This window comes from Mercurialis annua, linkage group LG5 (assembly GCF_937616625.2).
Source record: "Mercurialis annua linkage group LG5, ddMerAnnu1.2, whole genome shotgun sequence".
Taxonomy (NCBI): Eukaryota; Viridiplantae; Streptophyta; class Magnoliopsida; order Malpighiales; family Euphorbiaceae; genus Mercurialis; species Mercurialis annua.
Genome location: NC_065574.1, coordinates 13,377,580 through 13,405,272, shown reverse-complemented (window position 1 = coordinate 13,405,272; position 27,693 = coordinate 13,377,580). Strand labels below are relative to the sequence as shown.

Here is a 27,693-nt window from a genome sequence, read left to right as displayed (position 1 = left end):
CCCAGAAATTGGTTAAATTTTACAATTTTGAAATTTGGGTTTTTGAGTTTTTTTTTAATTTTAATTATCATGGATCTTCTTCAAGGAAGAGGAGCTCTTATTGTTATTCTGGTTGTGGTTCTTTCTCTTTTATTTGCTGGGTTTATGCTTATCCTTCTACTTTCTTCGCATGTTTTCAATTTGTTTTAGGATAAATGATCTTCAGTTTCTTTTATTACACATGTATATTAAGGCTGAATTTGTTGTGTTCTCCAGAAATTTTATATTGTAGAAGATGAAGTGGAGAAGAAAAGGAAAAATTTATTTAAAGGTCCTTATATTTTATGTGTATTTTATTCATTAGTCATAGGGGTTAAAAGTTAAAAAAACCAGGCAATCTTTTTTTACACTCTCACATAACGTGTGTGAGGCTCACTTGCTGAATTCCGTCCAAGTAAGGGTGTTATAATCGGAATTTCGCAAGTATGAGGACCTGAATGTGAAAAAGTTTGGAATAGGGGCTTCCTGAACAAAAGTGGTATAGTACAGGGGCCTCCGTATGGATTTTGCCATATATCAAATATGTATCTAAGATATATCTATTATATTCTTTTACAATATCTGGATCACAATTAAAATCCAAAGCAAATATATTCCTATTTTAGTTCTGGCTTTTGCATTTGTATAAATGATACTAATATTTTATAAATTTAATATGTATACCATCATTCAATTATAATATTGACCAACAAAACTAAGTTGAGTGATTAGAACCAAGAACAAAAAAAAATAGACTGAAACAACAAATACTCAGAAATAAAATCAGGATAAAAATCAATCTTCAACGACGAGTAGGTTATCTCTATTAAAAAAACTTAAAAACAAATTAAGAGACATTCCAAGTTGAATAGATTATACAGATTACAATCTTTCTAAGTTGAACAAATTATACAAGTAAAAAAACCAGATTTACAATTAAAAAAATAATTTAAACCACACTTAAAAAACAAAGGCAAAACCCTAGTGAAAGCCCTTGTACTTTACGTGATTTGTTCGAGAGACCCCTGAGGTAAAGTTTGTCACTTTTGGATCCCTATACTTGTCAATATTGCAATCTTAAGGCCCTTTTGTGGATGGAAAATGGAAAGTGTAACCCACTTTCCGTTAGTTAACGGAAAAAAGTGTATGGCATCTCTTCCTATTTATTTTGCCCACGTGGCATCACAAATTAAGGACTTACTTTATATAAAATTATAATTTAATAGAAGAGTGGTAAAATACAATAATTTTGATGGTAAAATTATCAATTTTCCATCATCTTCTTCATACCTCAGCTGGGCAAAACTTAGTTCTCTACCATTTTAAGCTAAAAAGTCGATGTTATACAGAAAACAACCAAAATCCATTTCAAAATGGCTGGTTTACACCACCACCATCAATGTCGACAACATCGTCTTCCGGCAGACCACGCACCACCATCTTCTCCACCACCATCAATGCCATAAAAACCGCCACAACTCGACCATATCCTCTTTTTCAACTACACCATCAATTTTGATAGATCTTTAGCATCATATAATCTCTGAAACAATTTGCAATGACGATGGATTTCCCATCTCCGCTAGTACCGACTAGCATCACATTTTGTCCTCCTTCAATTTTTAGATTGAAATCTTTGAATATAATTAAATCAGGGCGAGATGGGTATGTGAATTCAGTTTTGTTGGAAGGCAAAATTTCTCCTCGCAGCGAGATGAGTAAGCTGCGGCAACTGAAGCTTCTGTGAAGTATTTCAGATCTGGAAATGCCATTTTTAGAGATCTGCACTTTATTTTTTGAATTATTTTTGATTAAAAATTAAAGAAAATACTGATAATATAACAATGGAGAAATCAACAAAGTTGGATGCATATAGGCACCAACTGCCAGATGAATACAAAACTAAACTCAATTTGATAAAAAACGAAGCAATATAAAGTAAGTTTATCAGCAGTAAAATCAAATACAAAAGCCAACGTCAACCATGGAAAATGAAAAGAATTAATGCCTATGGTAATTTATTTTTTAAAAGAAATTTTAACTTTTAGAGAAGAAGATGAAGTGGAGAAGAAGAACAAAACACACCGTTTTGTGAACTAGAATTGTTGAGAAGAATGGAAAAAATTATTTAGAGGTCCTTTAATTTTATATGTATTTTATGAGGATTAAAAGTTAAAAAAATCATACCAATTTTCTTTTACAGTCTCACATAACGAGAGTGAGCTACACTTTTCATTTTCCATCCACAAAAGGACCTCAAACTTGCAATATTGACAAGTATAGGGACTCTAAAGTGACAAACTTTGCCTTAAGGACCTCTCGAACAAAACATGTAAAGTACAGGGACTTTTGCTAGGGTTTTGCCAAAAACAAAGAACAACACAAGCAAAAGACATGAAATTTAAATCAAAAAAATCCACCAGCAAGCTTCAAAAGTAAAGTGAAATCAATCAAATAAATCCACCAGCAAGCTTCAAAAGTAAGTGAAATCTATCAAATGAATCCAAAAATTCTAGTATTAATTTTCAGATTTCCTTAATGGGTTTCCATTAGAATTTCATTAAATTACATTACTAACTTAGCTAAACTTTCAGATCTTGGTCTTCGCCGACAACCACTTCTTCAACGGCAGCAATTGGTTCATCCCTTGTCGGAAACAACGGCCATCTCGTCCGTTTGAACAAAAATAGTAGTAAAGTTTTGAATTGAAATTTCATAATCACTGTACTCCGCCTCGACTCCATCAGTAAAAAGCTCCTTCGCTACTTTTGAGCTGTTAGCGGTGGTGAGGCGAGATGATGACAGAGGCGATGGCTAGACGAGGCAAAGGTCACGCCGATGGAGATGGATATGTGGTGGCCGGAAATGAGAATAAATAAAGAAGAAGAAGTGGCGAGGGTAGAATTAGAATTTTCCTATTTTATCATTAATAAGGTCAAAGGAGATAGTGAACGAAATGGATAAGCTCAGGAAGGAAATTGTGGTATTGGTGAAAATTATTAGGAAAAAATGGCACAGAAGTAAACTATTTAAGAAAAATGGTACCGTATGAAAAAACTTTCATTTGTTGGCTTTTCTTGTTATTTTCTCTTTTTTTAATTCATAACATCTGCGAGCACAAAAAACCAGCGTCTCTCATATCGATTAGAGAATGAAAATAAAATTTTATCGTCGTCGTCGTCTTTTTTCCGATGGTGTTATATTCCATCGCCTTCTCTTTTCTTCCGGTGGTGCTATCACGAGCCTGTTTCTTTTACTCTATTTTTTATGGTTGTTTAAATTTTTTGAACACAAATTATTTTAAATCTGATGTTAATTGATATTATATCATTAAAAAAATACTATCTTATATTCCAATTTATTTTGATGCTACTAGTTTTTTACACAATAAATTAATTTATATTTTTTTTAGTAAAAATGTATTATAAATACACTTGTTGGTATATTTATATTAAACAATAATAAAAATACCACAAGAATATTATAAACTACACCATAAAAATACACTATAAAACACCATCAAGTACACAAAAAAATTGATAACAGAAAAACTTTAAAGATAGAAAGTGAAAAAAAATTGAAATTAAAAAACTAAACAGAGTATTGTTTTTGTACATAAAAAAAAGAGTTACTCAAATGGTATAAGCGCTGAGTAGCAAACTGTTAGGTCGTGGGTTTGTTTCCTCTCATAAGCGCTCCCCCTTTCTAAATTATCAAAAAAAAAAGATAAAGAAATAAATAAAGTCTAAAACTAGGCATTCCAAACGATTTTCTCTATGAAAAAGCCAATTACATAATCAGATTTTTTGTAAGCGGATTTCAATTATCAATACTCATTTGTCAAATAATTATTTTTAAAAAATTGCTGTTTGTTTTGTCCTATAATAAAAAAAAAGTAGTGTTACTTTTAAAAAGAAAGTAAGAAATTTTAAAAACAACAATTGAGAGGAACGATACTTTTCAAACAAAGTAATGGGAAGTAACAACAATTTTGATCCCGAAAAGCTTCCAAAATGCAGCCGCCCGTCTTGAACAATTTATTAACGAACAAAGGGTCAACGCACCCCTGAACTTGTGACACGGAGTCATCTAACCCAATTTATATTTTTTTGCGCAACAAACTTCAAAACTCTTCATTTTTGGGTCAAATAACCCATAATTGTATTTTTAAAATGCGTAAAATACAAATCAGAGGTGAGAGATACAAAAATATAATTAGATACTTCCCTAATTGTTGCGATATAATTATTTTAAATTCATTTTTTTAAAATAAAAATATAAATTATTGGGTTATTTGACCCAAAAATGAAGAGTTTTGGGGTTAGTTGCTCAAAAAAGTATAAACTGGGTTAGATGACCTCATGTTACAAGTTCAGGGGGCGTGTTGACCCTTTATTCATTTATTAACTACCCCACAACTACTATACATGTGCATTTAATTTTCAAGTAACACCAAATCCATCAAAAAAAGTTTAACTCAAATAAAATTTTATTAATTGTTTTTAACTTTTGTTCAAGTATATTTTTTTATTTTTACAAAAAATAACTATTATAGAAAAAAGGATAAATTTAAAACAAAAGTAATGGAGAGAAACAATAATTTTGATCTAATATTCAACTGGAGAAATTTTTAGTTAGACTCAGTACACCACGTCATCCATGGACTAAGCCTATTACGTAATGACATGTCATTAAAATGATGGCAATCTTAAAAATTTATTTATTACTTATTTACACATTTGAATAGTAATGTTATAAGATTGTCATCATTTTAATGACGTGTCATAACGTGATAGGCTTAGTCCATGGATGACGTGGTGGACTGAGTCTACCTAAGAATTTCTCATTCAATTGTCACTTCAATGACATGCATCCAATACATTACTCCAATACAAACTAGATAAACCAAGCATAAATTATGAAATAATTATTGAATACAACCGTTGTACCATATCATTCGTGTAACAAACCAATCGTGCGCTAAATATATGAATACATTTAGCGACAATCTTCAACTCTAGCCAAAAGGTTGGTCACAAAATCATCTAATGCTTTAAAAAAAGAACCATTTTCCTCCACAGATTGCCTTATCAACTTAGCAATTTCCATACCTTTTTGCCTCATCTCATCTCCTTTACCTTCCAACCCCATCACTAACTCTATCACATTCTTAATTTCTCCCCACTCAACTTTACTTTGAGTCCCTCGAGTCAACTCAACACTCACACGCAATTCTTCAACTAGCATCTTCGAATCGAAAGCTTGTTCAGCTGCTATAGGCCAGCCTATAATTGGCACACCTTGACTCAAACTTTCCATCACTGAGTTCCAACCACAATGACTCATAAATGCTCCTGTTGATCCGTGTGATAAAATCTCCAACTGGGGTGCCCAGTTTCTCACCAGCAATCCTTGTTTCGTTGCGGTGACTCGCTCTTCGAATCTTTCGGGTAGCCATTCGGGTTTAAACTCGGAGTTTCTGTCGAAACCTACGGGCGGCCTTATCACCCAGATGAATGGCTTCGCACTCTCTTCCAACGCGATCGCTAGTTGCATCATCTGGGATGGATTGATACTGTTTTGCGAACCGAAGGAAATGTAGAGTACAGAATTTGTACCGTGTAGATCAAGAAACTGAAGACATTTTTCTGTTGAAACTCCAAGTTTCTTACCTGCTCGTTGAGTACTTGTCGTAACAATACCCGAACTTGAATTACGAGCCCCATTTTTCAGCAAATCATGTGGAAGCAGAGGGCCAATACTCCAAACAGGAAGATTAGTAAATTTTCTGAATAATTCCAATCCCAATGGCTCAAATTCCTCAACTGTGTTGCATAGAAATCCAAAAGACTTGAAAGAATTTGAGATCTGCGCTTGCATGAACTTGGACCATATATCAGAACCGTCAGCTTCTCTCATAAACTTATGCGGGTTTTTGACACTTTAGTGTCTAGGAGGCACAAAAATTCCATTTTTGTGCCTCCTACCACCGGCCCGCCATCTCATATGGCGGGCTGCACTAATTTTGCACCAGCCCGCCATATGAGATGGCGGGCTGGTAGCTAATTACGGGGATTAACTTAATCCCCGTAATTAGCACCAGCCCGCCATCTCATATGGCGGGCTGGTACTGATCCCCAATCATTGGGGATCAGCCCAATGATTGGGGAGAGAGTTAATTATATTACTCTCTCCCCAATCATTTGAAACTGATTGGGCAATAATTGCCCAATCAGTTTATTTTTTTATAAAAAAAAAATTTATTTTATTAATGAATTGTAATTTACGTTAACTAATTTCGAGTTATTTTCGGAGACTTCCGAGCGTTATTTTATAAAATATATTGTCATTTGTAATTATTGTTTGAACCAATCTAAATTTAAAAATTTAAGTTTGACATCAATTTTGAAGATCTTACAAATGTCGAATAAAGTTCGAGTAAAAATGAAAGTCGTAGATGGTGGTGCAGACTATATTAATATCCAATTTATTTTGAGTTAGATCTATTTTAATTATGTGATTTTAATAGTTAAATTTGCCTAATAATGTAGTATTTGATTAATTGATTATATGTTAAATTTTAGTAATTCACGCTTTTAGTAAAAAACACGACATTGCTATGCTATACTTTTTAAAAATAGATTAACAAATTTAGGGTTTATGATTTTGATTGTTATGAAGTGTTTTTACTGTTTTGTAAATAATTATAAAAAAGCCATACAAAGAAATTAAAATAAGTCAAATAATCAAAAATATATGGACAACAATAAAAAAAGCTATAAAATACAACTACATGTTTGTTCTATCTGGGGTCCGTAAGAGTGTCCTCAAGTTTCGACCCCTGTTCTGACGCCGACTCATCTGGGTATGAGTCAATGGCCGATAAGGTCTGAGATCTGGGCCGGAGCTGTTGTCGTCGCTACCACTTGGACTGACCACATCGTCATCCTCGTCGTCAGGACCCGTAATTAGCTACCAGCCCGCCATCTCATATGGCGGGCTGGTGCAAAATTAGTGCAGCCCGCCATATGAGATGGCGGGCCGGTGGTAGGAGGCACAAAAATGGAATTTTTGTGCCTCCTAGACACTAAAGTGTCAAAAACCCAACTTATGCAGCTGTGTGAAATGAAACCGGTACTGCTCGGGAAATCCCGGGACATGAAACTCGTCGGAATTCGCCCGTTGATAAGGAAGATTCATCCACACGGAAGTATAAGCTAAAGTACCGTAAGCTCCACAGGTAGTGAACGTAACATTAACACTACCGACACTTTTAGCGACATCATTAGCCCATCCGAAGAAAACATCTGATATTACACAAAGTGGTGGCTGACCATCTTTGGCGACAATATCAGACAACAGAGTACGAACGGGGTTCTTGAGAGTGGCTGAGGCAGCAAAGAATTGCCCGATAAGATCTAATGGTAAATTTTCGGAGTTTTCCGTGTTGGGTGGTAATCCGTATTCGGCTGCGGCCGAGAAAGGAAGCTCAACTAGGTTGAAGTTGGTAGGTTTATCTTCATTATGAGTTGAGTTTATGGTTGAACGGATGTATTGAATGTTCAATGGGGTGTTAGCTATGGTGATTTTGAAGCCTGTTTTTTGATAGATTTGTGTTGCTAATGCAAGAAAAGGTATGAGATGACCATGAGCCATGAATGGTAGCATCACTATGTGATGATTTTTACACTTTGATTTCGACTCCATTTTAGAAATTTTAGAGATTTGATCGAAGCAACTATGATCTAAGAAGAGGATTTTTATGTTTTTGATGCTATTCTGACTCTACTATTGTGGCTCTAGGCCATACCTTAAATAAATAATCGGCAAAGTAGAGTTTTAAAACCGGACCGGACCGGCCGGTCGGACCGGTTGAACCGGAAACCGGTCAGCAGTCGGGTCTAAAACTGTAAAAAACTGGATTTTTTAGTTGAACCGGATTGAACCGGTAAAAGACTGGATGTTAAATCGGTTAGACCGGATTGATGTGAAAAACCCGCGAATTATATTGTTTTTGATTTTTTTAAATTTATTAAACCGGTCATTGAACCGATTCAACCGGTTGAACAAGAAACCGGTGGTCTCACCGGTTCGGCCACCGGTTCGATTTTTAAAACACTGCGACAGAAGATCAATTTACCTTTAAATTTAGCAAGAAATATTAAAATAGTTATATTTGTTGTACTAATTTAAAAATTAAAGAACAATCTATCTCCCATACATATAGTTGACATACTTTAATGTCGCGAAGTGGATAGCTATCTGGTCTCTTTTTAATAAAAATAAACCGTTAAATTAATTTAATTTAAATTTTATAGTTTATCTACCTCTATTTTTTTATAAAAGTTATATATTAAATAAATTTGACCATTTATATTTGTTATAATTTGAGATAATTTTTTTAAATACTTTTTTGATAATTAAAAAGAGAAGAGTATTTATTAAAACAATAAATTTACTATCTAGTAAAATCATATTTAGTGTTTTTTTTTTGATAATAAAATCATATTTAGTGTGTATAGCATTTGAACACTATATTTTGTTGGTTTATTCTATAGTCCAAAACTTAAAGTCAAATCTTCCTCAAAAATGACTTGGGTCTTTCTAAAACAATTGCACATGTTATAGAAATCCCAAATGGAGACTTCCGATAATACCAAGGGTTTAATTTTGGCGTTATCCTCGAGCTTCTTTAATGGAGCTAGCTTTATCCTTAAGAAGAATTAAAGAACGGCTGGGACCTCTGGTATTAAGGCATGCATATATTTTTATTACATGATTAAAGTTATCTAACTTTAGTGAAATTAGTGGGTTGTATTATGTGGGATCTATGCGAAATTGCGAATATAGGATTAAATAGGGGTAATTGATTTTATAGGTCACTCCATTTATCTAATTTATTAAAATGATCACTAAACTAAAAACGCTACAAAATAATCATCAAATTTTATTTTTTTGTTTTCTTTATCAAGGAGATAGGCCAAGGCCACAACAACACTAAACTAATCTACAAATTCTGGGCATGGAAACACCAGCAAGATCTTCAAGAATCAAACAAGAGACTCCACTCAGCATAACCTCAAAAGTACTCCGCCCTAAGAGAAGGGAAAAACTATAGTTTGCCATCCAATCCGCACACCGGTTGCTTTCCCTATACGTATGACAAATAGTCACTTGCCAATCCCTTTGGATAAGTCTAGTAATGCTTGAAATCAAACTAGAATTAGCATTGATATGCGGCGGATTATTCGATAAAGCTTCAACAGCAAGCTTACTGTCCATGTGAAGAATCACATTCTTGAAACCTTTCGACCAAGCAATCTCGAGACCGTCGTAAGCTCCCCACAACTCAGCATGTAAAACTGAACATCTGCCAATGTGTCTGCTATAACCAAAAATCCAATCTCCATTGCAATCACGAGCTAAACCGCCAGAAGATGCATCATTAGCCGGAGACCGAACAGTGCCGTCAGAGTTAATTTTGATCCAACTCACAGGGGGCGGGGTCTAATAGATTTGATAGTGCGCCCTTGAACCTCATTGGCTTTACCGAACAAAACCAAGTCATCTGCAAAGAAAAGATGAGACAAATTAGGACCATTTTTATTTAATTTAATGGGCTGCCATCTACCATTATGAATAGATAAATCAATATGACGGGAGAGGCGCTTCATGCATAAAACAAAAATATAAGGCGAAAGAGGATCCCCTTGACGGATACCCCTAGAAGGCTTAAAATCTTGCGAGGTATACCCATTCCAGAGAAGGTTCATATGCAAGGAAGTGACACAATGCATAATCACATGAATAAGCTGATTCGGAATGCCAGCATCAAGGAGGGTGTCCTCTATGAACTTCCAGTTGAGACGGTCATAAGCTTTTTCAAGATCCACCTTAATGGCAAACCAACCAACTTTGCCTTTCTTCGAGCGCATAGAATGAACAACTTCCTGAGCGATGATGATATTTTCCGTGATGTTACGACCCGCCACAAAGCTAACTTGAGTAGGACTAACAATATGGGGCATGATTTGCTTGAGTCTGTTCGTAATGATTTTAGTAACAATTTTGTACACCACAGTACACAAGCTGATGGGGCGAAAATCCTTAATGGATTCAGGGGTATTGGACTTGGGAATAAGGGAAATCAAGGTTTTGTTGATCTCTGGATCCATAACTCCATCCTTGAAAATTTTAAGAACCATATCACTGAGAACCGGACCAACAACGCTCCATTGATTTTGATAAAACCCAGCAGGAATCCCATCAATACCCGACGCCTTCCAAGGATTCATTTGGAAAAGAGCTTGATGGCAATCACTGTGGGTGATCTCTTTATTCAGCGTTAACACCATACTGTCCTCCATCAAAGGGAAGCAATTACGAACCGAGTAAACAGGTCTGGCTACATCATCCTCGGTATAGAGGTCTATGAAGAAGGAGACAACCATAGAACGGAGAGAGTCCTCATCATTACTCCAATTCCCAGCCGCATCCTTAAGAGAATAAATACAATTTTTTTCCCGTCTCGAGATAGTTCTGGCATGGAAATAGGAGGTATTTCTGTCACCAAGCAAAATCCAGTTGCAACGGGATTTTTGAAGCCAGAGAGATTCTTCTCTCAAAAGGATGTCGTTGAGATCTTTTTCAAGCTGAGTTGCCAAATCAGAGAGGAAGTTCGAATGGCGATTTTCTAAGGCCTTTTGAATACCATTAATCCTTTCCATAAGAACCCTTTTTTGTTTAAAAATATTTCTGAAAACTTCCCTGTTCCAAACCTGCACATTATCAGAAAAAACTCTCACATTGTCAGTAAGAGAGTTGTTGTTATTCCAGCAATCTTGAACAAAAACAATAAAATTCTTATGAGTAATCCAAGAAGCAAGAAAACGAAAAAGGCTTTTGAATATGGCTACTAAGCAAATCATTATTCAACTTGATAAGAATGGGTCTGTGATCCGAAGCAATCCGAGGAAGATGATGAGTAATGGCATCCGGGAACATGCGTAACCAGCTATCATTACTAACACATCTGTCAAGGCGTTGAAAAGGGAGCCACGCCGCCAAGTGAATCCAGGACCTACAAACTCAAGCTGCAAAAGAGCGTTAGAATTCATAAATTGAGAAAAAAAAGACACCCAACACTCCTATTACGAGAGCCTCCACTCCTATCCTCCGAGTTGAGGATAGCATTAAAATCTCCTGCGATAAGCCAAGGCCAATTAGAATCGACATTAAGAGAAGAAAGATATCTCCATAAATCATTGCGCTTGGTATGATTAGGGCTGCCGTAAACAGCAGAGAAATAAAAAGAATTATTGCTATTATCACAACCAAGAGACATATGGATAAATTGGCTGTGATTAAAATAAACAGTCACAAACTTTATTTTTTTGTAACACAAGAAAGTCACCCACTGTATTCCGGTTTATTTTTGCTTAGATGGACAACTGAATTTTTAAACCCCTTCTCTCTCCTCCATCTTGCTCCCATCCATTAGCCATGTCATGCGCCTAATCATTTTTTCCATTTAAAACCAAAACTCACCGTTTTGTTTAAACTTCCCATTTAATTAAACTCTCTGTTTATCTATATCCTAATATATATTTTAAACCACCATCCAACATTACCATTACTATCACTAATCAACCTGCTTCACATTCCAAATTCAGAGAAGATGAACACTAATATTTTATATTTCAAAATAATTAATTTAAATATTAAAAAGTTACAATTCATAAAATAAACTATATTTTACAATCCTACTACTACTATCCACATTATCAGTCACTGTCATCCGCCGCAACAAACTTTATAATTTATATATCTCACAGATCTATGATATAACAATAAATCTAACACTGAAAGTAGCCTTAATTTAAAGCAAATTTAACCTGAAAAATAAATCTCACATTATTACATATTTAAATATCTTAATTAAATTTTAAATTAAAAGGTTGGTGGTTTAAGGCGAGGATGGCGACTTGGACAGAATCTTGCGACGGCCAGAAGAGAAAAATTGGCGGCTGTAGATGGCTGAAGGAGTGAAGAAGACTAGCGGCAGTGAGATATTAAAAGGGTGGAGGAGACTCTGGCGCGAAGGATCTCATCGGAGTTAAGGAGCTTACGGCGGTACAGAGAATGAATGGTGGTATGCGTTGTGAAGACTGCTAGCGCGAAGGATCTCATCAGAGTTCAGGAGCTCGCGGCGGTGCGGAGAATGAGCGGTGGTTGGTTGGCTAACAGTGAAAAAATAATAGTGAAGATAAATCATGAAAGATAAGAGAGAGAGAGAGAGAGAGAGAGAGAGAGAGAGAGAGAGAGAGAGAGAGAGAGAGAGAGAGAGAGAGAGAATGAATTAGGGTTTTGAAGGGAAAGAGAAGAAAAGAAAAGGGGAGAGAAAATTACATATAAGTAAAAATAAGTCGGAATATAGTGAGTGACTTCCCTGTGTTACAAAAAACAAAGTTCGGTGATTACTTTGTAGCGTTTTTAAGTTCAGTGATTATTTTGTTACAAAATAAAAGTTGAGTAACCTACAGAATCAAATACCCATTAAATAGATTTGGATTATTCGTGACTTTTTTTTGTTTTTGCTAATTTTATGAGTTGTCCCGAACAAGTCCCAATTATGAGACGACACTTTTAAACCTTTCACATTCAAACTAATCCCTACTCGAACTGGGTAGGTCCCTTACGGGAGGAAAAAATCTGTCTCCAAATTTTCAACGACTGCATACATGAGTACGGTTCGAACTAGCGACCTCATTTAAATTAGGGGAATGTCTTACCAACTCACCTGCTTCTTGGAGTTTTGGTGACTCTTTTTCAAAACACGTACACTTTCAAAAGTGAATTTAAATGATATGAAAATATAAGAGGTGATTATTTTTAATATATTTTCACTAAATATGACTTTTCGTGAAAATATAAGGGGTTTCCGTTCGACTCTCGGGATTCGGGATCCGCCTATAAACTCTCTAGGTATAGTGACAATCATGGTTAGACTAGAGAAGGGAGTAAATAAAAAGACTGTGACACTATTTACTATGGTGGATATAAATTTATCGTATAATGGAATCTTAGGGAAATATTTTCTCCATGATTTAGCCACCATCATAAGGGCTTTGACCATGAAATTTCCGATTGAGAAAGGGGTCATTATGATCAAAGGAGATCAAAAGATAGCTACAAAATTCTATGATCTATTAGTGGAAGAATTACATTAGTCGATACCGATAGAATTTTTTTCGAACCATGATATAGATGAAAAAGAATGCAAGCTAGAAAGGCGAATGTTGCTGCTAAAGCTAGAAGAAAAGAAGAAAGTCAACACTAGGAAGAACCTAACCCTAAAACTACGAGCAGATTCCAAGACGGTTCTACGAACAAATGTGGGAACCTTCGCCTCTAAGGCCTCGAATTTTATTTGGATTGGCCCTCACGTCATTACCCATGAGCTCAATATGGCGGGAGTGGTAGCGGCAATAAAGCAAAAGAAAAGAAAATTCTCAACATAAAAATAGAGAATAATATCAGAAGAGGTGGATGAATTGCTAAAGACAAAGTTTGTCGGGGGGATTCACTACTCTAAATGGATTTCCAACGTAGTGATCGTAAAGAAGGCGAATGGGAAGAATATAATGTGTGTTGACTACACAGATCTAAACAAAGCATGTCCTGAATATAGCTATCCACTACTAGATATCGATCAATTAGTGGATTCGACAATTGGACATAGCTTATAAATAGCACGGCGGATGCAACTCAGGGCTACCACCAGATCCTCATAAAAGAGGAGGATTAATAAAAAACCTCATTCATAAACTAGGGGGACATATTACTATGAGGCAATAGTCTGAAAAATGTTGGAGCCACATACCAAATACTCATGAATTTCATGTTTAAAGTTGAAATTGGAAAAAAGGTAAATATACACTTGGATTACCAGTGGCGGATGTATCCTTTGCATGATGGGGTCCATTAGCCCATCCTTTTTGTAAAACAAATATCTTCTTTACATTCATATAGGTGAAGGAAAAATTCTTAAGTATGAAAGATACAACTAAACTAATTCTAATTAATTAAATTTTGTGGTACTTATGTGTAAAAGTTAAAATTACAAAGGCTTAAACGTACAAAAGATCACAAACTTCTGCGTATTTTTAATTTTTAACATAATCTTTTAATTTTGGCATATTTAACATGAATTTTTCAATTTTTTGCAATTAAGACCACGTGTGTTTTCTTTCGAAAAAAGTGTCATTTTACATCCAAAACGGCGCCGTTTTAATCTAATATGGTGCCGTTTTAGATCCAAAATAGTGCTCGTGTCTTTAATTGCAAAGTTTTGAAAGTTCATGTACTTTTTTGCCAAAATTAAAAGATTATGTTAAATACCAAAAACACGCGAAAGTTGCTGATTTTTTGTGCATTTAAACCAATTACAAACTTAACTATAGAAAACAATAGGCAACAACAATGTACAAATATTTACTATTTTTATATTTCAAATTAAAAATTTATAATTAAAATTCTAATCAATTCAATTAAAATGAGTAAATGATAAAAAAAAACCCTCAATTTGGCACGAAATATCAAATAAGTTCAAATTTGTGAAAGTGGATCAATTTAACCCACAACTTGACAAAATAAATTGAAACTCAATATTAAAATTGAAACTCACATCAAGGAACATAAATTACAAAAGAACCAATCGTTACAATTTCTTTTGTAAAAAAAAATTACCTGTGATCAAGAGTGTTTAAGTTTCTTTTTTGTTGAATAAACAAAAGAATCAAATGAAAAAAGAAATTAATTGTGATTATTGTGAACACAACACCATCAACAAAGGAGGATTTCCATAATAAGAAAAAGCAAACTTTTTTGATAGAGAGTCAACCAGAAGCAACGACGACAGTTCAAGCGACGACGATTCAAGCGATGGTCCTAGTGGCTACAACGGCTATAATTGATTTATTAGAATTAGTGATGGCTGCTGTAATGAAATGTAAAAAATAAAAATAGGATTAGGAAAATTTGATTTAGAAAATGAATGTAAAAAGTGTAAATGCTTTGCAGATGATTTGTTCATCTTCTGTAAATGCTACATGAGCAGTGTGGATCAAATTTCCAAAGTTTTGGATCATTTTCATGATGTTACTGGTTTGGAAATGAATGCAAATAAAAGTTGTATTACTTCAATGGGGTGGAAGAGGGAATTAAGGCTAATGTTTTGCAGAAGATTGGCTTTAAGGAGGGAACCCTTCCCATAAAGTATTTGGGAGTTCCTTTGATCAACAAAAGATTAACCAAAGAAGATTGTAATGGATTAGTGGAGAAAATCACAAGAAGAGTATCAAGGTGGACTGTCAAACATTTGACTTATGCTGGAAGAGTGCAACTGATATATTTTGTTTTATTTAGCTTGCAAGTCTACTGGAGCTTAATGTTCCTGTTACCTCTATCAATAACTAGATAAGTTGAGAGGATCTGTAGGAATTTTTGTGGAAAGGGTCATCTGAATTTAAGAATGGCAGCCTAGTAGCTTGGGAGGAAGTGTGTAAAAAGACGTATGAGGGTGGTTTGGGGATCAAGAGCATGGTCTTATGGAATAGAGTGGCTATCATGAGACATGTCTGGGATTTAATTGCTGAGAGGAAGTCCTTGTGGGCTATGTGGGTGATTAGAAACAAATTGAAGTTTTTTAGCTTCTGGGGTATTACAATACCCTCAGTAGCTAGCTGGAGCTGGAGAAGTATTCTCAAAGTTAGAGATGGAATGAAAGAATGTTTTGAGTATACTTTGGGGAAGGGGGAAATATCCTTCTAGTTTGATCCATGGATTGGAGGTAAAGCATTGAATGATATGTATCCTAATATCTCAATTGCTGATTCTGATATAGCAAAGCAAGCTCAAGTCAAGGATCTTTGGAGAAGGGGTTGCTGGAAGTTCCCTGATCCATTGATGACCAAAGTGAAGAAGCCTGGAATATGATACAGATCAAATATACAACATAAACTATGTCAATGTAATGTAGTTGGACTCTTATAGAGATTATGTATAGCAGGAAGAGAGAGATGATTGCATCAGATGGAAACTCAATAGCTCTGGTAAATTTTCAATAAAGTCTGCTTGGGAGTACTTTAATGTGCAAAATGGTGATGTTAGCTGATGGAGAATTATGTGGAGTCCAGGCAATATTTCAAGGCACGGTTTCATTTCCTAGTTGGCAATCAGACAGAAACTAAGAACTAGAACTAAATTGAAAAGATGGGGTTGCATTGACACTGATGTGTGTGTGATGTGTAGCAGAGAGGCAGAAAGCACTAAGCACTTATTCTTTGAGTGTTGCGTGTCTCACAAGGTGTTTGAGAAAAAAATTCAGAATTGTTTGATTAATAGAGAAGTCTGCGCTTGGAGGAGAGAATGCTCATGGTTCAGCAAGAAAGCAAGGGGTAACATCATGCTGACCAAAATCAGAAGAGTTATGTTTTGCTGCACTATATACAATATCTGGAGAGCTAGACATAGAGTGATTTTTAAGAATGAAAGATTAGACGCTGAGTTGATTTATCATTGGATCAGGCAGGATGTTCTGCTTAAACTATTTTCCTATAGATGTAATTCTGTTAGCTACTTGAGTTTGTATCAGAATTGGCAAGTTTGTAGTCTTTCTGATTGATTGAGTCTGAGTCAGACTCTTGTTGTAATTGTTGTTTGCGCTTAATAAAATTTAAATAATATATGAAATTTTAAAATTATAAAGATATTTGAAATTGTGAAGTGATAAATGAAAAAAGACTTAAGTGGCAATATGCCCCTCAACTTGTAAGCAATGGGCAATTAACACATAAATTAACTTTGAGTGCAAATCAGTACATGAACTTGATGATTATGGGTAATTTGCTCCATTTTGGCAATTTGCCCCCTCAATTTGTAAGTTAATAGTTCATTCAATTGGCAATTTGCCCCCTTAACTTGTAAATTAATTTGCCAAAATGGGCTAATTGCCCATAATCACCAAGTTCATGTATTGATTTGCCAACAAAGTTAATTTATGAGTTAATTGTTCATTGCTTACAAGTTAAGGGGGCAAATTGCTACTTAAGTCAATGAAAAAATAGGAGTATTTAATTCGGGAGTCAAAGCGTGGAAGAGGGAATTTGACACCATTTGGACAAGTTTAAAATACAAATGATATATCTTTACAAACCTGTATTTGTTTGATATTTCGTGCTAAGTTGAGGGGGTGAAATGCTCATTTATTCATTTTGGAGTTAACAAGAAAAAACAGAAAGAGAAGCGTGAACTTCACTCACTTTCCTCATTGCTTTGCTTGCTGCTCCTTCTCTGTGAATCAGTTATGAAACTTTACTAAATTATAGTTTAAGTAATTCTAATCATAAGATTAAGATGCCTAAATTATCGTGTGATTTTAGATGCCTTCTGATTCCTGCTGCCATTGCCTTCTTCTACGTTCAGGTAATTTTATATCTCTGCAAATTCATTTGATTTGTTTATTTTCTTCTGTCAACCTAATTTAATGTATAATTTTTGAATTTAAATTTTTTTGTTTGTGTAATAGATGAGGCTTTTTGCTACGCAATCAGAGTACGCCGATCGTCTAGCTTCTGCTGTGCGTTTTTTCTTAACTTAATTGATGTTTTGATTCCAGTTTTTCTGTAATTTGAAAATTTGAAATGAAAAATTGATAAAAAAAAAATTAAGTAGTTGATTTATTTCCTTTATTAATTTACAGGTTGAATCCGAAAGCCATTGTACAAGTCAAATGCGGTTGCTGATCGATCAAATAAGTTCGCAGCAAGGACGGATTTTGACTCTTGAAGGTTTTTCATTGCTGCTCATTTTTTGACCTTTTATTTTTCTGTCATTAGTATCTCTAATAAGGAAATGGTTTTCGGAGGAACTTATCGAGAAATTAGGATTGCTAGACTGTAATTAGGGCGTTATAGAATGGAGTCATTTGAAAGTTATTTCCTGGCAGATAAAGAAATTTTTTTGAGACTTGCTACAGTCATTGAGTAGACTACCAGGTGTTCTTACTCATTTCATTTTCATTTTTTGTTTATTTCATTTGGATGAAAGTTTGAGTCTCAGTAAGATGTAAAATGTTATATCATGACTCATTGTTTTAAATCATCTACTATTTGCTACTCCCTTTGTCCCAAATTGATAAACAGTTAACTTGATATGCAGTTTAGGACAAACACAAGTATTGAGAAATTTAGGTTCTTTAGATAAAATGGGTTAATTTATGAAAATATACCACACTTGCCCTATTTTATGTAGTAGTAATTTTTGTCTATTTATGTTTTTTTTCTTTCCAAGACATTATAGTTAGATATTGCCATCAATTTGGGACGGAGAGAGTATATTAGAACTTGTAGCCTATGGCATTCTATGGGTTTTTAGAAAATAACTTTAAAAGAAGATACAGCATTGTATTTCCTTTTGCTTGCAACTTCTTCTAGGCTAAGAGAGAAAATGTTACCCTTAATCTTTTTGTGTATTTTTTCTCCAATTGGAAAGTGGATAAAGAGACTTTTAATAATTCCTTTGCTTAGACCTTGCCATAATTATTTCAGAAGAAAGAAAACGTCAAGGTGAAGAGTGTAGACAGCTGAAGGCTCTTGTTGAAGATCTTGAAAGTAAGTCCTTTTGTTCGTTATTTTTAATTTAATTTCTTGAACTAAAACAATATCTGGTGGCTGTTCATGTTTTAGAAAATGAGACAAATAATAGAGTTCGAAGTACCTAGTTTCCCAGTGGCAATTCATGTACCTTCATTAAATAAAATGGGCTTTTTCAGAATCACTTTGAGTTTTGGACTTAGCCTAAAAGCTTTACTCTTTCTTAGAGAAAATAAAGTCTATGTTGCAATTTTTATGGGCTTAGCTGGAGCAACTTGGTTGATTCGTCGATCAAATTTTGTACTTGTTTATTCCTTGATACTATTTATTATTTTTGTTTATTTGATTATTTCTTGTTCATTTTCTGTCCATGTGGGTGTCTTCCTTTTTTCCAGTATTAGTTTCATGTGTTGAGACTTGGCTGTTGATGTTTCAGGAAAAGGCCTTCGAAAAGTGGCTGACAAGGTATAACTGTGGAAAGTATTTGAAGCTTGTTCACCTTTGCCTTATTGTTAAGCTCTTTCTAACTTTTCAAACCAATTTTCCATTTTCATTCTCAGGTACCGGTAGCAGCAGTTGTGATTATGGCTTGCAATCGTGCTGATTATTTGGAAAGGACTATTAAGTCTGTATTGAAGTATGTATCCTGCTGGGCCTTCCATTTTTCTGGGATTGTTCCTTTGACACATATTTAGAAATTCAGCTAACAGCAATTCAACAGGTACCAAAGCTCTGTGTCTTCAAAGTATCCAGTTTTTGTGTCCCAGGTATTTCTTTTAAACATATTATAAATGTTATATCGTAATTCATGATTTAATTTGTCTTTTTATCTGAGTTTTACATAGTATTATTGTTAGATGTATTGTATATAACAGTGACAGATGCAGCCTATAATATTTATAGGACTTAGGTGAGATGGATGAAATTTAGGATGGGGTGTAGGAGTAGTTCACCTGCTTGGACAAATCTTGAAGAGAAAAACCATGGGAATTGCTTAACTAATTTCAGAAGTACAGACACTAAACAGAACCAGTTTATTCCTAATCCTAGAAGCCACAAGGACATCTTTTTTCCCAGAAATTTCAGGCCTTAGCCTAATAAATGCAAATATTAAACAGAGACAAAAGTTAATATTTGAGTAGTCAAATAATTAATTAAGAACTTTTCTAACTGACATATTTTAGAGAGTAGAGACTATATAGTAACTCATTTGATAAACTTTATTAACAATAAACCCTAAGCCTATTCATATTTCACATTAAGGAAGATTCTAGTGTTTGTTGTCCCAGTAGTGAAATAGCTTTTCAATATCACAATACTTGAATTTGGCTTTTCCTGACATGTAATGAATCCTCTGGCCCAGTAAACCTGAGGGCTTCCTGTCCAAGTCGAGCTGTTGTCTAATTGAACATCTTTGGGATGCCCTATTAACCATCAAATAGTGATTCTAATTTCATCTAGAAAATTTCTGACCTATTTTTTAACGTAGAAAATTTCTGAACATCCTATGAGTTTGTATTAGCTATATTTTATTTTCTGTTGTTTCCTTTGGTTTATTTAGTAATTTTCTCTAATCTTTAGGATGGATCTAATGAGGATGTTAGAAGCAAGGCTATGAGTTATGATCAGCTATTATACATGCAGGTAAACTCGATTCCGTACTGCCTTAAAATTCACTTTAATTCAATTTTATCCCAATGTGACTTTTCTCATTTGAATTTGAATTTTCTTTATTCATTTATTGGCATGCGATTGCTTTGATTTACTGGACATGCTAGAAGTGTTTTATTTTCTTACTCTTTTCTGATGTTAAGATGTCAGTATTACAATTTATAAGAAGTTGTGCAAAGAGTTGAATGTCAGTCACTAGCTTAGCTGATTTATTGTCTTGCATTTGTGTCAATTAAACATTTTGCTATACTGTATGGCAATGAGTGCTAGGTGGCCAAGGCTAACATGATAATTATTTATGACAAAGATGATTCTGCCAAAGTAGATGAGTGGAATAATAAGGACTAGGTAAGAAGTGAGTGTGTGCATATGAAAATAGGATGGCACTCTTTAAGAATAAATACACAAGAGTAATAATTGAGTTGGTTCGGCTTTGTGCAGTGTGGAAAGAGGAACATTGAGTATGTTCCTCTTTGCAAAGATGAAGAAGAAAAGGCATAACTTTAGAATGAAATTTCTGGAGTTTTATTGGATGTCTCTAAATTATTGCTCTGTATTCATTGGTATGGAGAATTCATAAACCCAATCCAATTAAATCTTAGTGAATTTGAACTTGAAAGTTTTGTTGAGTTGAGTAGTGTGTTGCATACAAAAGCCTCTCTTCTGATAACCCATGCTGTTGCTGCAGACTTTGTTGTGTATTTCCTTTTCATTTTTTTAAGAGCAAATTACTTAAAGGTCCCTGAAGTATACCATAAGTAACAGTTTGGTACCCTTTGTTTCAAAAGTCTACTTAATGGTCCCTCAGTTTTAATTCTGTTAACTCAGAGATCCTTCTGTTAATTTGAGGGACTAAATCGTTTAACGGATTGAAACTCGGGTACTAAAGCGTTTAAAAGTGAGGGACCAAATCTTTTAATATAATTAAAAATGAGGGACCAAATCGTTCACAAAACTAAAGGTGGGGTAGCAAATAGTTTGAAAATAAATGTCGAAATTAACGGAGGGACCTAATAGTTAACGGAATTAAAACTGAGGGACTATTAAGTAAACTTTTGAAACAAGAGGTACCAGACTGTCAATTATGGTATACCTCAGGGACCTTAGCATAATTTGCTCTTTTTTTTAATGTAACGTTGTCATAAGAGATTTCTAATAACACTGTAATATTCTGAATCCCAACTAAACTTTAACCCTACTATATTTGGATCAGTTCCTCCATGTCACTCGATTTAGAGCTATACCATTAGCAGCAATTAGGGTCCTAAAAACTTTCTCATTACTTCTTCCCATGTCATCTACTCATCCTACTACGTGTCTTGCTCTTTTTCTATTTGGAACTGCAATTGCTCAATATTCAGTACCAGCATTGGAATTCCTTCCAATCCAAATATTTCGACATTTAGTTAATCTAAATAACAATTTAATTTGCCCCGACTTATTTTCAGAATTAGAGTTCGACCGCAGCTGCCTCTTTCTTGGGGAGGACTGGCATATGATTGCTGGTCCACAGTTCAATTTCCATAGCATTCGGCTATTCCATTATCTAATCTCTCACTTATTCTTTACTACGCTATCAATACCTTCTCAAAAAAGACATTGTTTTCCACCAATTTCAGAGTCAATGGAAAAAAGTGAGAGTTAGGAACTTCACTTATTTATTTGGTTTACAAAATCTATAAGAAGATACATATTATGAAAATGAGTAAACGTGGACTCCTTTTTTTTAATGGTTGCTGCTCCAAGAAGTGGTACATGTGGATCATCTCATGCCTGAGTAGCAAGAAGCCACTTGTGCAATTGATAAACGTCATAGATGATTTTGCAAATTTATAGTGTCTTAAATGGTTTTCCTGGAAGTATCAAAACTTGGGGAACAAAGAATGGGATGCTTTTGGCTTGCTGATAGATGCACATAAAAACTTTGAGTTCGTCTTTCCGTTAAATAGTTAAGAAAATTCTCATAAGGTTACAGAATAAATTTTTCGATCGAAAAGAGTTTCTAATTTTATGAAACATGTCCTTTTGAATTTCTTAACAGCAGAGTCGATCTTTTGATTGCAGCACATAGATTCTGAACCTGTGCATCCAGATAGGCCTGGAGAGTTGATTGCATACTACAAGATTGCAAGTAAGGAATGCTTTCTTCATATATGTTGATTATTAGAAATTCCATGCACTCAAATGGTTTCGTTGCCTAGGTCATTACAAATGGGCATTGGATCAATTATTCTACAAGCACAATTTTAGCAGAGTGATCATACTTGAAGGTAGATATTATCCATGAAACCTTGTATTTATTTTCCTAGGTAAGAGAGATGTTACAATTTTACTTTCAACACAGATGATATGGAGATTGCCCCTGATTTTTTTGATTACTTTGAGGCTGCGGCCGCTCTCCTTGACAAGGATAAGTAAGTTCTCTGCAGTCCAAGATGTATTAAATTTCATTAGAATAAAGTTGGAGAATCGGAGATTGACTTTGCTAGTGTTAATTTGTTTCTCAATCGGAATTTGATGTTATAGGTCCATCATGGCTGTTTCCTCATGGAATGACAATGGACAAAAGCAGTTTGTGTATGATCCTTGTAAGTTTTTTTTCTTTTGTTAATCTTGTTCTAAATGTACAACTGGTAAAAGTTTCATTTTTTTTTTGTGCATAAATGAGAAGCACCTTTCTTTTGTGTGAAAGCATTTGTATGTGTTAAGCAATAGTGATCATAGTTGTAATACCTTCTATATTCAGTCTCCTGTCAGTTATTCCTTTAATACACAAACTACTATCGATTTGGCACTTTTGATGAAGGTTGCCCTTGTTGACATGACTTGGTAGTGTAGTTCACCCTCTTTTTCTATTGATCATGGGTGGTAGCGCCAATGTGGGCCTAGCTTGGATGGCTAAGGCATCTCTAAGTGCATTGAGAGGTTGTGGGTTCGAACCCCGCCTCCGTAATTAACAACTAACAATTGAGACTTTAAAGAGTCGATTACCATCTTTGACAAAAAAAATCATGGGTGGTAGCTACAGTTTTGCTATTCACTCACGCAAATATAGATAGATTAATAGGGGTTTGGTTGTATGAGAGGGACGTAGTTTCATTTGCACTATGCTGTTGATCTCAACATCTTAATTTTTGTTACATTTGTTCTCAAGGCATATGGTGTCATTTCTCATCTTTCTAAATTGTATTCTCCTATTCATGTAATGATAAATTCCGCTTGCAATGAGCTTCGGCAGTCATTGTTTGGAACATTGTAATTCAAGAATAACACGTAGTTGCTTTTTTTTTTGTCGGATCTTCTATGCCATGCATTCTGCAGATGCACTTTACCGATCAGATTTCTTTCCTGGACTGGGATGGATGCTTACTAGATCAATATGGGATGAACTATCCCCTAAATGGCCAAAAGCATATCCTTTCAGTTTTTCTGTAATATTTTATGTTTCTTAGATCAAACTTATTGATGTGACTTAATGTATTTTTTCTAATGTTCTCCTTGACAAAACTCCACTTACTGGGATGACTGGTTAAGGTTAAAGGAGAATCACAAAGGTCGGCAATTTATTCGTCCAGAAGTATGCAGGACTTATAACTTCGGTGAGCATGTATGTTATCCATGAACATCTTGAGTGTATTTCTTATTGCAATGTATTGGACTCAGGCTTGTGTATTACAGTTATACCTGTGCGTTATTTAATATAAGTGTGAATGTTAATAAAGATTGAATTTCCAGACCCCCGAAGTTCTGACTTCTTTCACAATGCTAGATTGTCATTGACTCTCAAAGTAGTTCATGTCCTTTAAATAACAATAATACTTATTTTTTTATCATGACTTATGCCGTAAATTAAAGGTCATTGCAGCAAGTTGGCTTGCAAATATAGCATCATTGTCTCACTATTTGAATTATTGATTGCTAATTGCAGGGTTCTAGTATGGGGCAGTTTTTCAAACAGTACCTTGAGCCAATTAAGTTGAATGATGTCCGGGTATTTACCAATTTCTATTCATTTTCTTATGTCTAATAAATTCATCTTTTTCAAGTGATAAGAGATGTTTGGCTTTTCATCTTCTTTCAAAAGGTTAACTGGAAGTCAATAGATTTGAGCTACCTGATGGAGGTAATAGACTTGTTATTTGATTAAAAATCAAAGGATACCATTATTTAGTTCTGTTTAAGAAACTATGTATTGCTCTTCTTAGGAAAAGTTTCCAACATATTATGCCAACACATTGAGAAATGCTAAGCCCGTTCACGGAAATGATGTTGTTTTGAAAGCTTATAACATTGAAGGGGATGTACGTATTCAGTACAACAACCAAGCAGACTTTGAGATCATTGCACGCCAATTTGGTATTTTTGAAGAATGGAAGGTACTTGCTGTTTGTTAGCTCTTGCTCATGATGAAAGATGCACAAATTATTAAATCATATGGCTCAATGACTTCACGGTCAAGTTTTTATGTTTAATGCTTTTAGTTATCAATTTGATCTTCAAAATTGAACATTGATTACGGTTTTTGGGATTGAACATAAATAAATGAACAGAGATCTTATTTTAACATCATGCCAATTAAAGGTAAAAGATTAGTAAAAAATTTCTCTCTTACCCCTCTACTTTTTTTGTTTATGCAAATTCTGGATGAATTCTATTTCTAGTAAATTGACCTCCAATTTAAAGTTCTTTTCCTATTTGCGCTCTGGTAACCTAGCATGCTGTCTTTAATGTTTTTAGGATGGAATACCGAGGACATCATACAAGGGAATAGTTGTTTTCCGATATCAAACAAAAAGACGTGTGTTCCTTGTTGGTCCAGATTCATTGAGACAGCTGGGTATTGAAGATGCTTGATTTTAGCTGATGACAGGTAACATCAGTTGCTTTATCGATATTTGCATCTCCTTTTTAGAGTGTAATTTGGCGATACAACTATGGAAAAATGCATCCGGAGGCCCCTGTACTATACCATTTTTGTTAGGAAGTCCGTGGACAAATTTTTAGTTCATCCAGTCCCTCTACTTACCTAATTTTTGATTTTTATGCCCTCTAAATTGTAAGTAGAGGGACTGTAAAAAACTAAAAAAGGACATGAAAATCGAAAACGAGGCAAGTAAAGGGACTCGTAGAACAAAAAAAAAGGTACATGGACTTCCTGAACAAAAATGGTATAATACAGGACTGGGTTTAACTTTAGCCTACAGCGATTTACTAATTATCAATGGCATAGTTTGTTAATTTCATGTTCTCTTTAATATCAAAATTCATAAGTACTTTTCTATCTTAATCAACAGGTCTTTTAAAGAGTTACAAACTAGTTTGATCAGACAAAAACGGATGACATGATTAGTTATTCTTGGGTTTATCAGATTTGAGCATTATTTCATCCCGGATAACATCAAGGAGGTAGCTGCAATCGTTACAAGCTCTCCAGCACTAATTGTTACCAAATTTTGCCTTCAACTTACATCAGCAGCTAAGTATATTTACACGCTAACTTCTACGCTATGATTGTGATCATTGCATATCAAAAAGAACTGCCTGGGGATTTTGTTATCGTTATCACCTATATGCTCGGTCTTCCTCTAACACATATGATGTATTATTCGTTCTCAACATAGGATACCTACGAAGGTGAATTAAATTGTTGCATTTGAGTGAATTTCTTCTTATTTTTGTTTAGGACAGCCTTTTAGTGGTTCCGATATTTAAATGAGCTCGTCTGAAGCAAACATATCTTTAGTCTACTGTTGGCCTCCATATATGCTCCATATGTGTAACACTTCGAGCGGGTATTTTATTTGTTGCATAGTTTAATTGTCATTCACATGTAAAATTTGTTAGGTTTAAAATAATTTCAGTGTCAAACTTGGTCTTTTGATTTCGTACAATTTAATGTATCCAACTATGCAATGCAAGTTGTTGGCATGTCAATTTTATAAATCTAGCCCATTCTTTTCAATAGTATTATAAAAGTCAAATTAGGAAAATCAGATTAATTTTAGTCAATTTCTTTTCCGGAAAGCATAATATCATATTTCTTTCAAAGATTGTATAATCATATATCTACAACATCATATTTTTTGTGGTCCAATTTTGATTTAAAGGTTTGAATTTTTGATGTAATTTGGCTAAATTGAAATATTATCTTAATAGTTAAGGATATGAATTTTCTGTTATTTTAACATTGTTTTATAAATTGATATTTTTAGTTTCCAGTTTCCAGTTTTCAACATTTTATAGTAGTGGTAAGAATGGCAAGTTAAATTCTTTATTATATTGTTACGGTTGACGGATTCAAAATATACCAACATTTTCATTTAGGTTAAGGTTTTATTATATTTTCAGTTAACTCTTTGCAAAAATACGTTTTGATTGTTTCTTTTGAAAGAATGTTTTTTTTTTTGCGAAGGTACATTTTTGGTAGATTATTGGTAAATTTGGAAAAGAGCATATTTCTACAAATAAAGAAGTTAAAAAACATATTTTTGCAAAAAAAAAGTGATATGTGTTTTTGTAAAAATTTCTAAAAAAGCGTACAAGCTTAATTTCCTTTTAGTTTAATCATTTAAAAAAATTTCATTTTTTGATTTTTTATTTATATCTCAAATTTTAAAAAATTTAGATTTTGTTCTGTTTCTCAATTTTTAATTTTAGTGATATTTATTTTTTGAAATTGAAAATTTTCCACTTTCAAAATGGTTCTGATATGTCCATATTTGACACATGATAAAAATAAAATTTTAAAATTTTAAAAAGTACTAAAATTGAGGCTATATGTCAAATAAAAAAATTGACTTTTTCTTAAGCAAAAAAACCTCCAATTAAAAAAAAATTGGTACAATTAAAATTGAAAAAAATGAAAATAGAAAATATTTGATGATTTTGAAGGTTTAAAAATAAACAGAAAAAAAAGTTGAAAAGATGGAATATTTTGACTATTAATCACCCATGGACCCTGATCTTTAGGGGTACGTGCACAAAATCTCCTGAAGTTTTAAAATGGGCACCAAACCCTCTGATCTTTGTGGCGGCGCTCACAAAATCCCAAATACGACCAAAATACCCTTGGCGCCGTCTTTTTCAGTCAACTGTCAGTCTTAAAAAAAAAAACTTCGGCGCCACATCAGCTACCACGTCATCAAAATACCATAAAAATTTCAAACACCCAAAATACCCCTAATTTAATTTAAAAAAGGACAAAAAAAAAACAACTCAATCTAATCTAAACCAATCGATTAACCACAACTAACTCAACCAACCACCATCACCCAACCACTGGCGGAAAATTTTCCGGTCATCTTCTCCAAACGAATGATGACCGGAAAATTTTCCGGTCATTTAAAGATGG

The 27,693-nt window shown here is 34.2% G+C and overlaps 2 protein-coding genes across 3 annotated transcripts; one reads left to right on the top strand and one right to left on the bottom strand.

The window, feature by feature from the left end:
- Positions 1-4,915: 4,915 nt before the first annotated feature.
- On the bottom strand, positions 4,916-7,725 carry LOC126682617 (UDP-glycosyltransferase 92A1-like). The gene is made up of 2 exons (XM_050378354.1): positions 7,135-7,725; positions 4,916-5,949 (listed from the first exon to the last, which is right to left on the bottom strand). Exons 1-2 carry the CDS (start codon positions 7,723-7,725, stop codon positions 5,017-5,019), a joined length of 1,524 nt encoding a protein of 507 aa, XP_050234311.1. The 3' UTR covers positions 4,916-5,016.
- Positions 7,726-17,321: 9,596 nt separating this feature from the next.
- On the top strand, positions 17,322-26,165 carry LOC126680808 (alpha-1,3-mannosyl-glycoprotein 2-beta-N-acetylglucosaminyltransferase). Of its 2 annotated transcripts, none has more exons than XM_050376006.2 (19): positions 17,322-17,502; positions 17,606-17,656; positions 17,780-17,867; positions 18,627-18,689; positions 19,108-19,136; positions 19,232-19,308; positions 19,393-19,438; positions 20,253-20,315; positions 22,407-22,473; positions 22,544-22,612; positions 22,687-22,756; positions 22,869-22,930; positions 23,664-23,754; positions 23,856-23,949; positions 24,271-24,333; positions 24,427-24,465; positions 24,548-24,718; positions 25,080-25,212; positions 25,712-26,165. In XM_050376006.2, the coding sequence occupies exons 1-18, from the start codon at positions 17,434-17,436 to the stop codon at positions 25,194-25,196; spliced, it is 1,329 nt and encodes a 442-aa protein (XP_050231963.1). In that variant the 5' UTR covers positions 17,322-17,433; the 3' UTR covers positions 25,197-25,212; positions 25,712-26,165. The 2 variants fall into 2 exon arrangements, with proteins under 2 accessions (XP_050231963.1, XP_050231962.1); XM_050376005.2 differs by having other exon boundaries at positions 17,323-17,502; positions 25,637-26,165.
- Positions 26,166-27,693: the final 1,528 nt, after the last annotated feature.

Coding starts and splice junctions, on each gene's coding strand:
- LOC126682617 (XM_050378354.1), bottom strand. CDS start 7,725: ATGGAGTCGAAATCAAAGTGTAAAAATCATCACATAGTGATGCTACCA. Junction 5,950..7,134: donor ACCGGTTTCATTTCACACAG/CTGCATAAGTTG, acceptor AGTGTCAAAAAC/CCGCATAAGTTTATGAGAGA.
- LOC126680808 (XM_050376006.2), top strand. CDS start 17,434: ATGCCTAAATTATCGTGTGATTTTAGATGCCTTCTGATTCCTGCTGCC. Junction 17,657..17,779: donor CCGATCGTCTAGCTTCTGCT/GTGCGTTTTTTC, acceptor ATTAATTTACAG/GTTGAATCCGAAAGCCATTG. Junction 19,309..19,392: donor ACTATTAAGTCTGTATTGAA/GTATGTATCCTG, acceptor GCAATTCAACAG/GTACCAAAGCTCTGTGTCTT.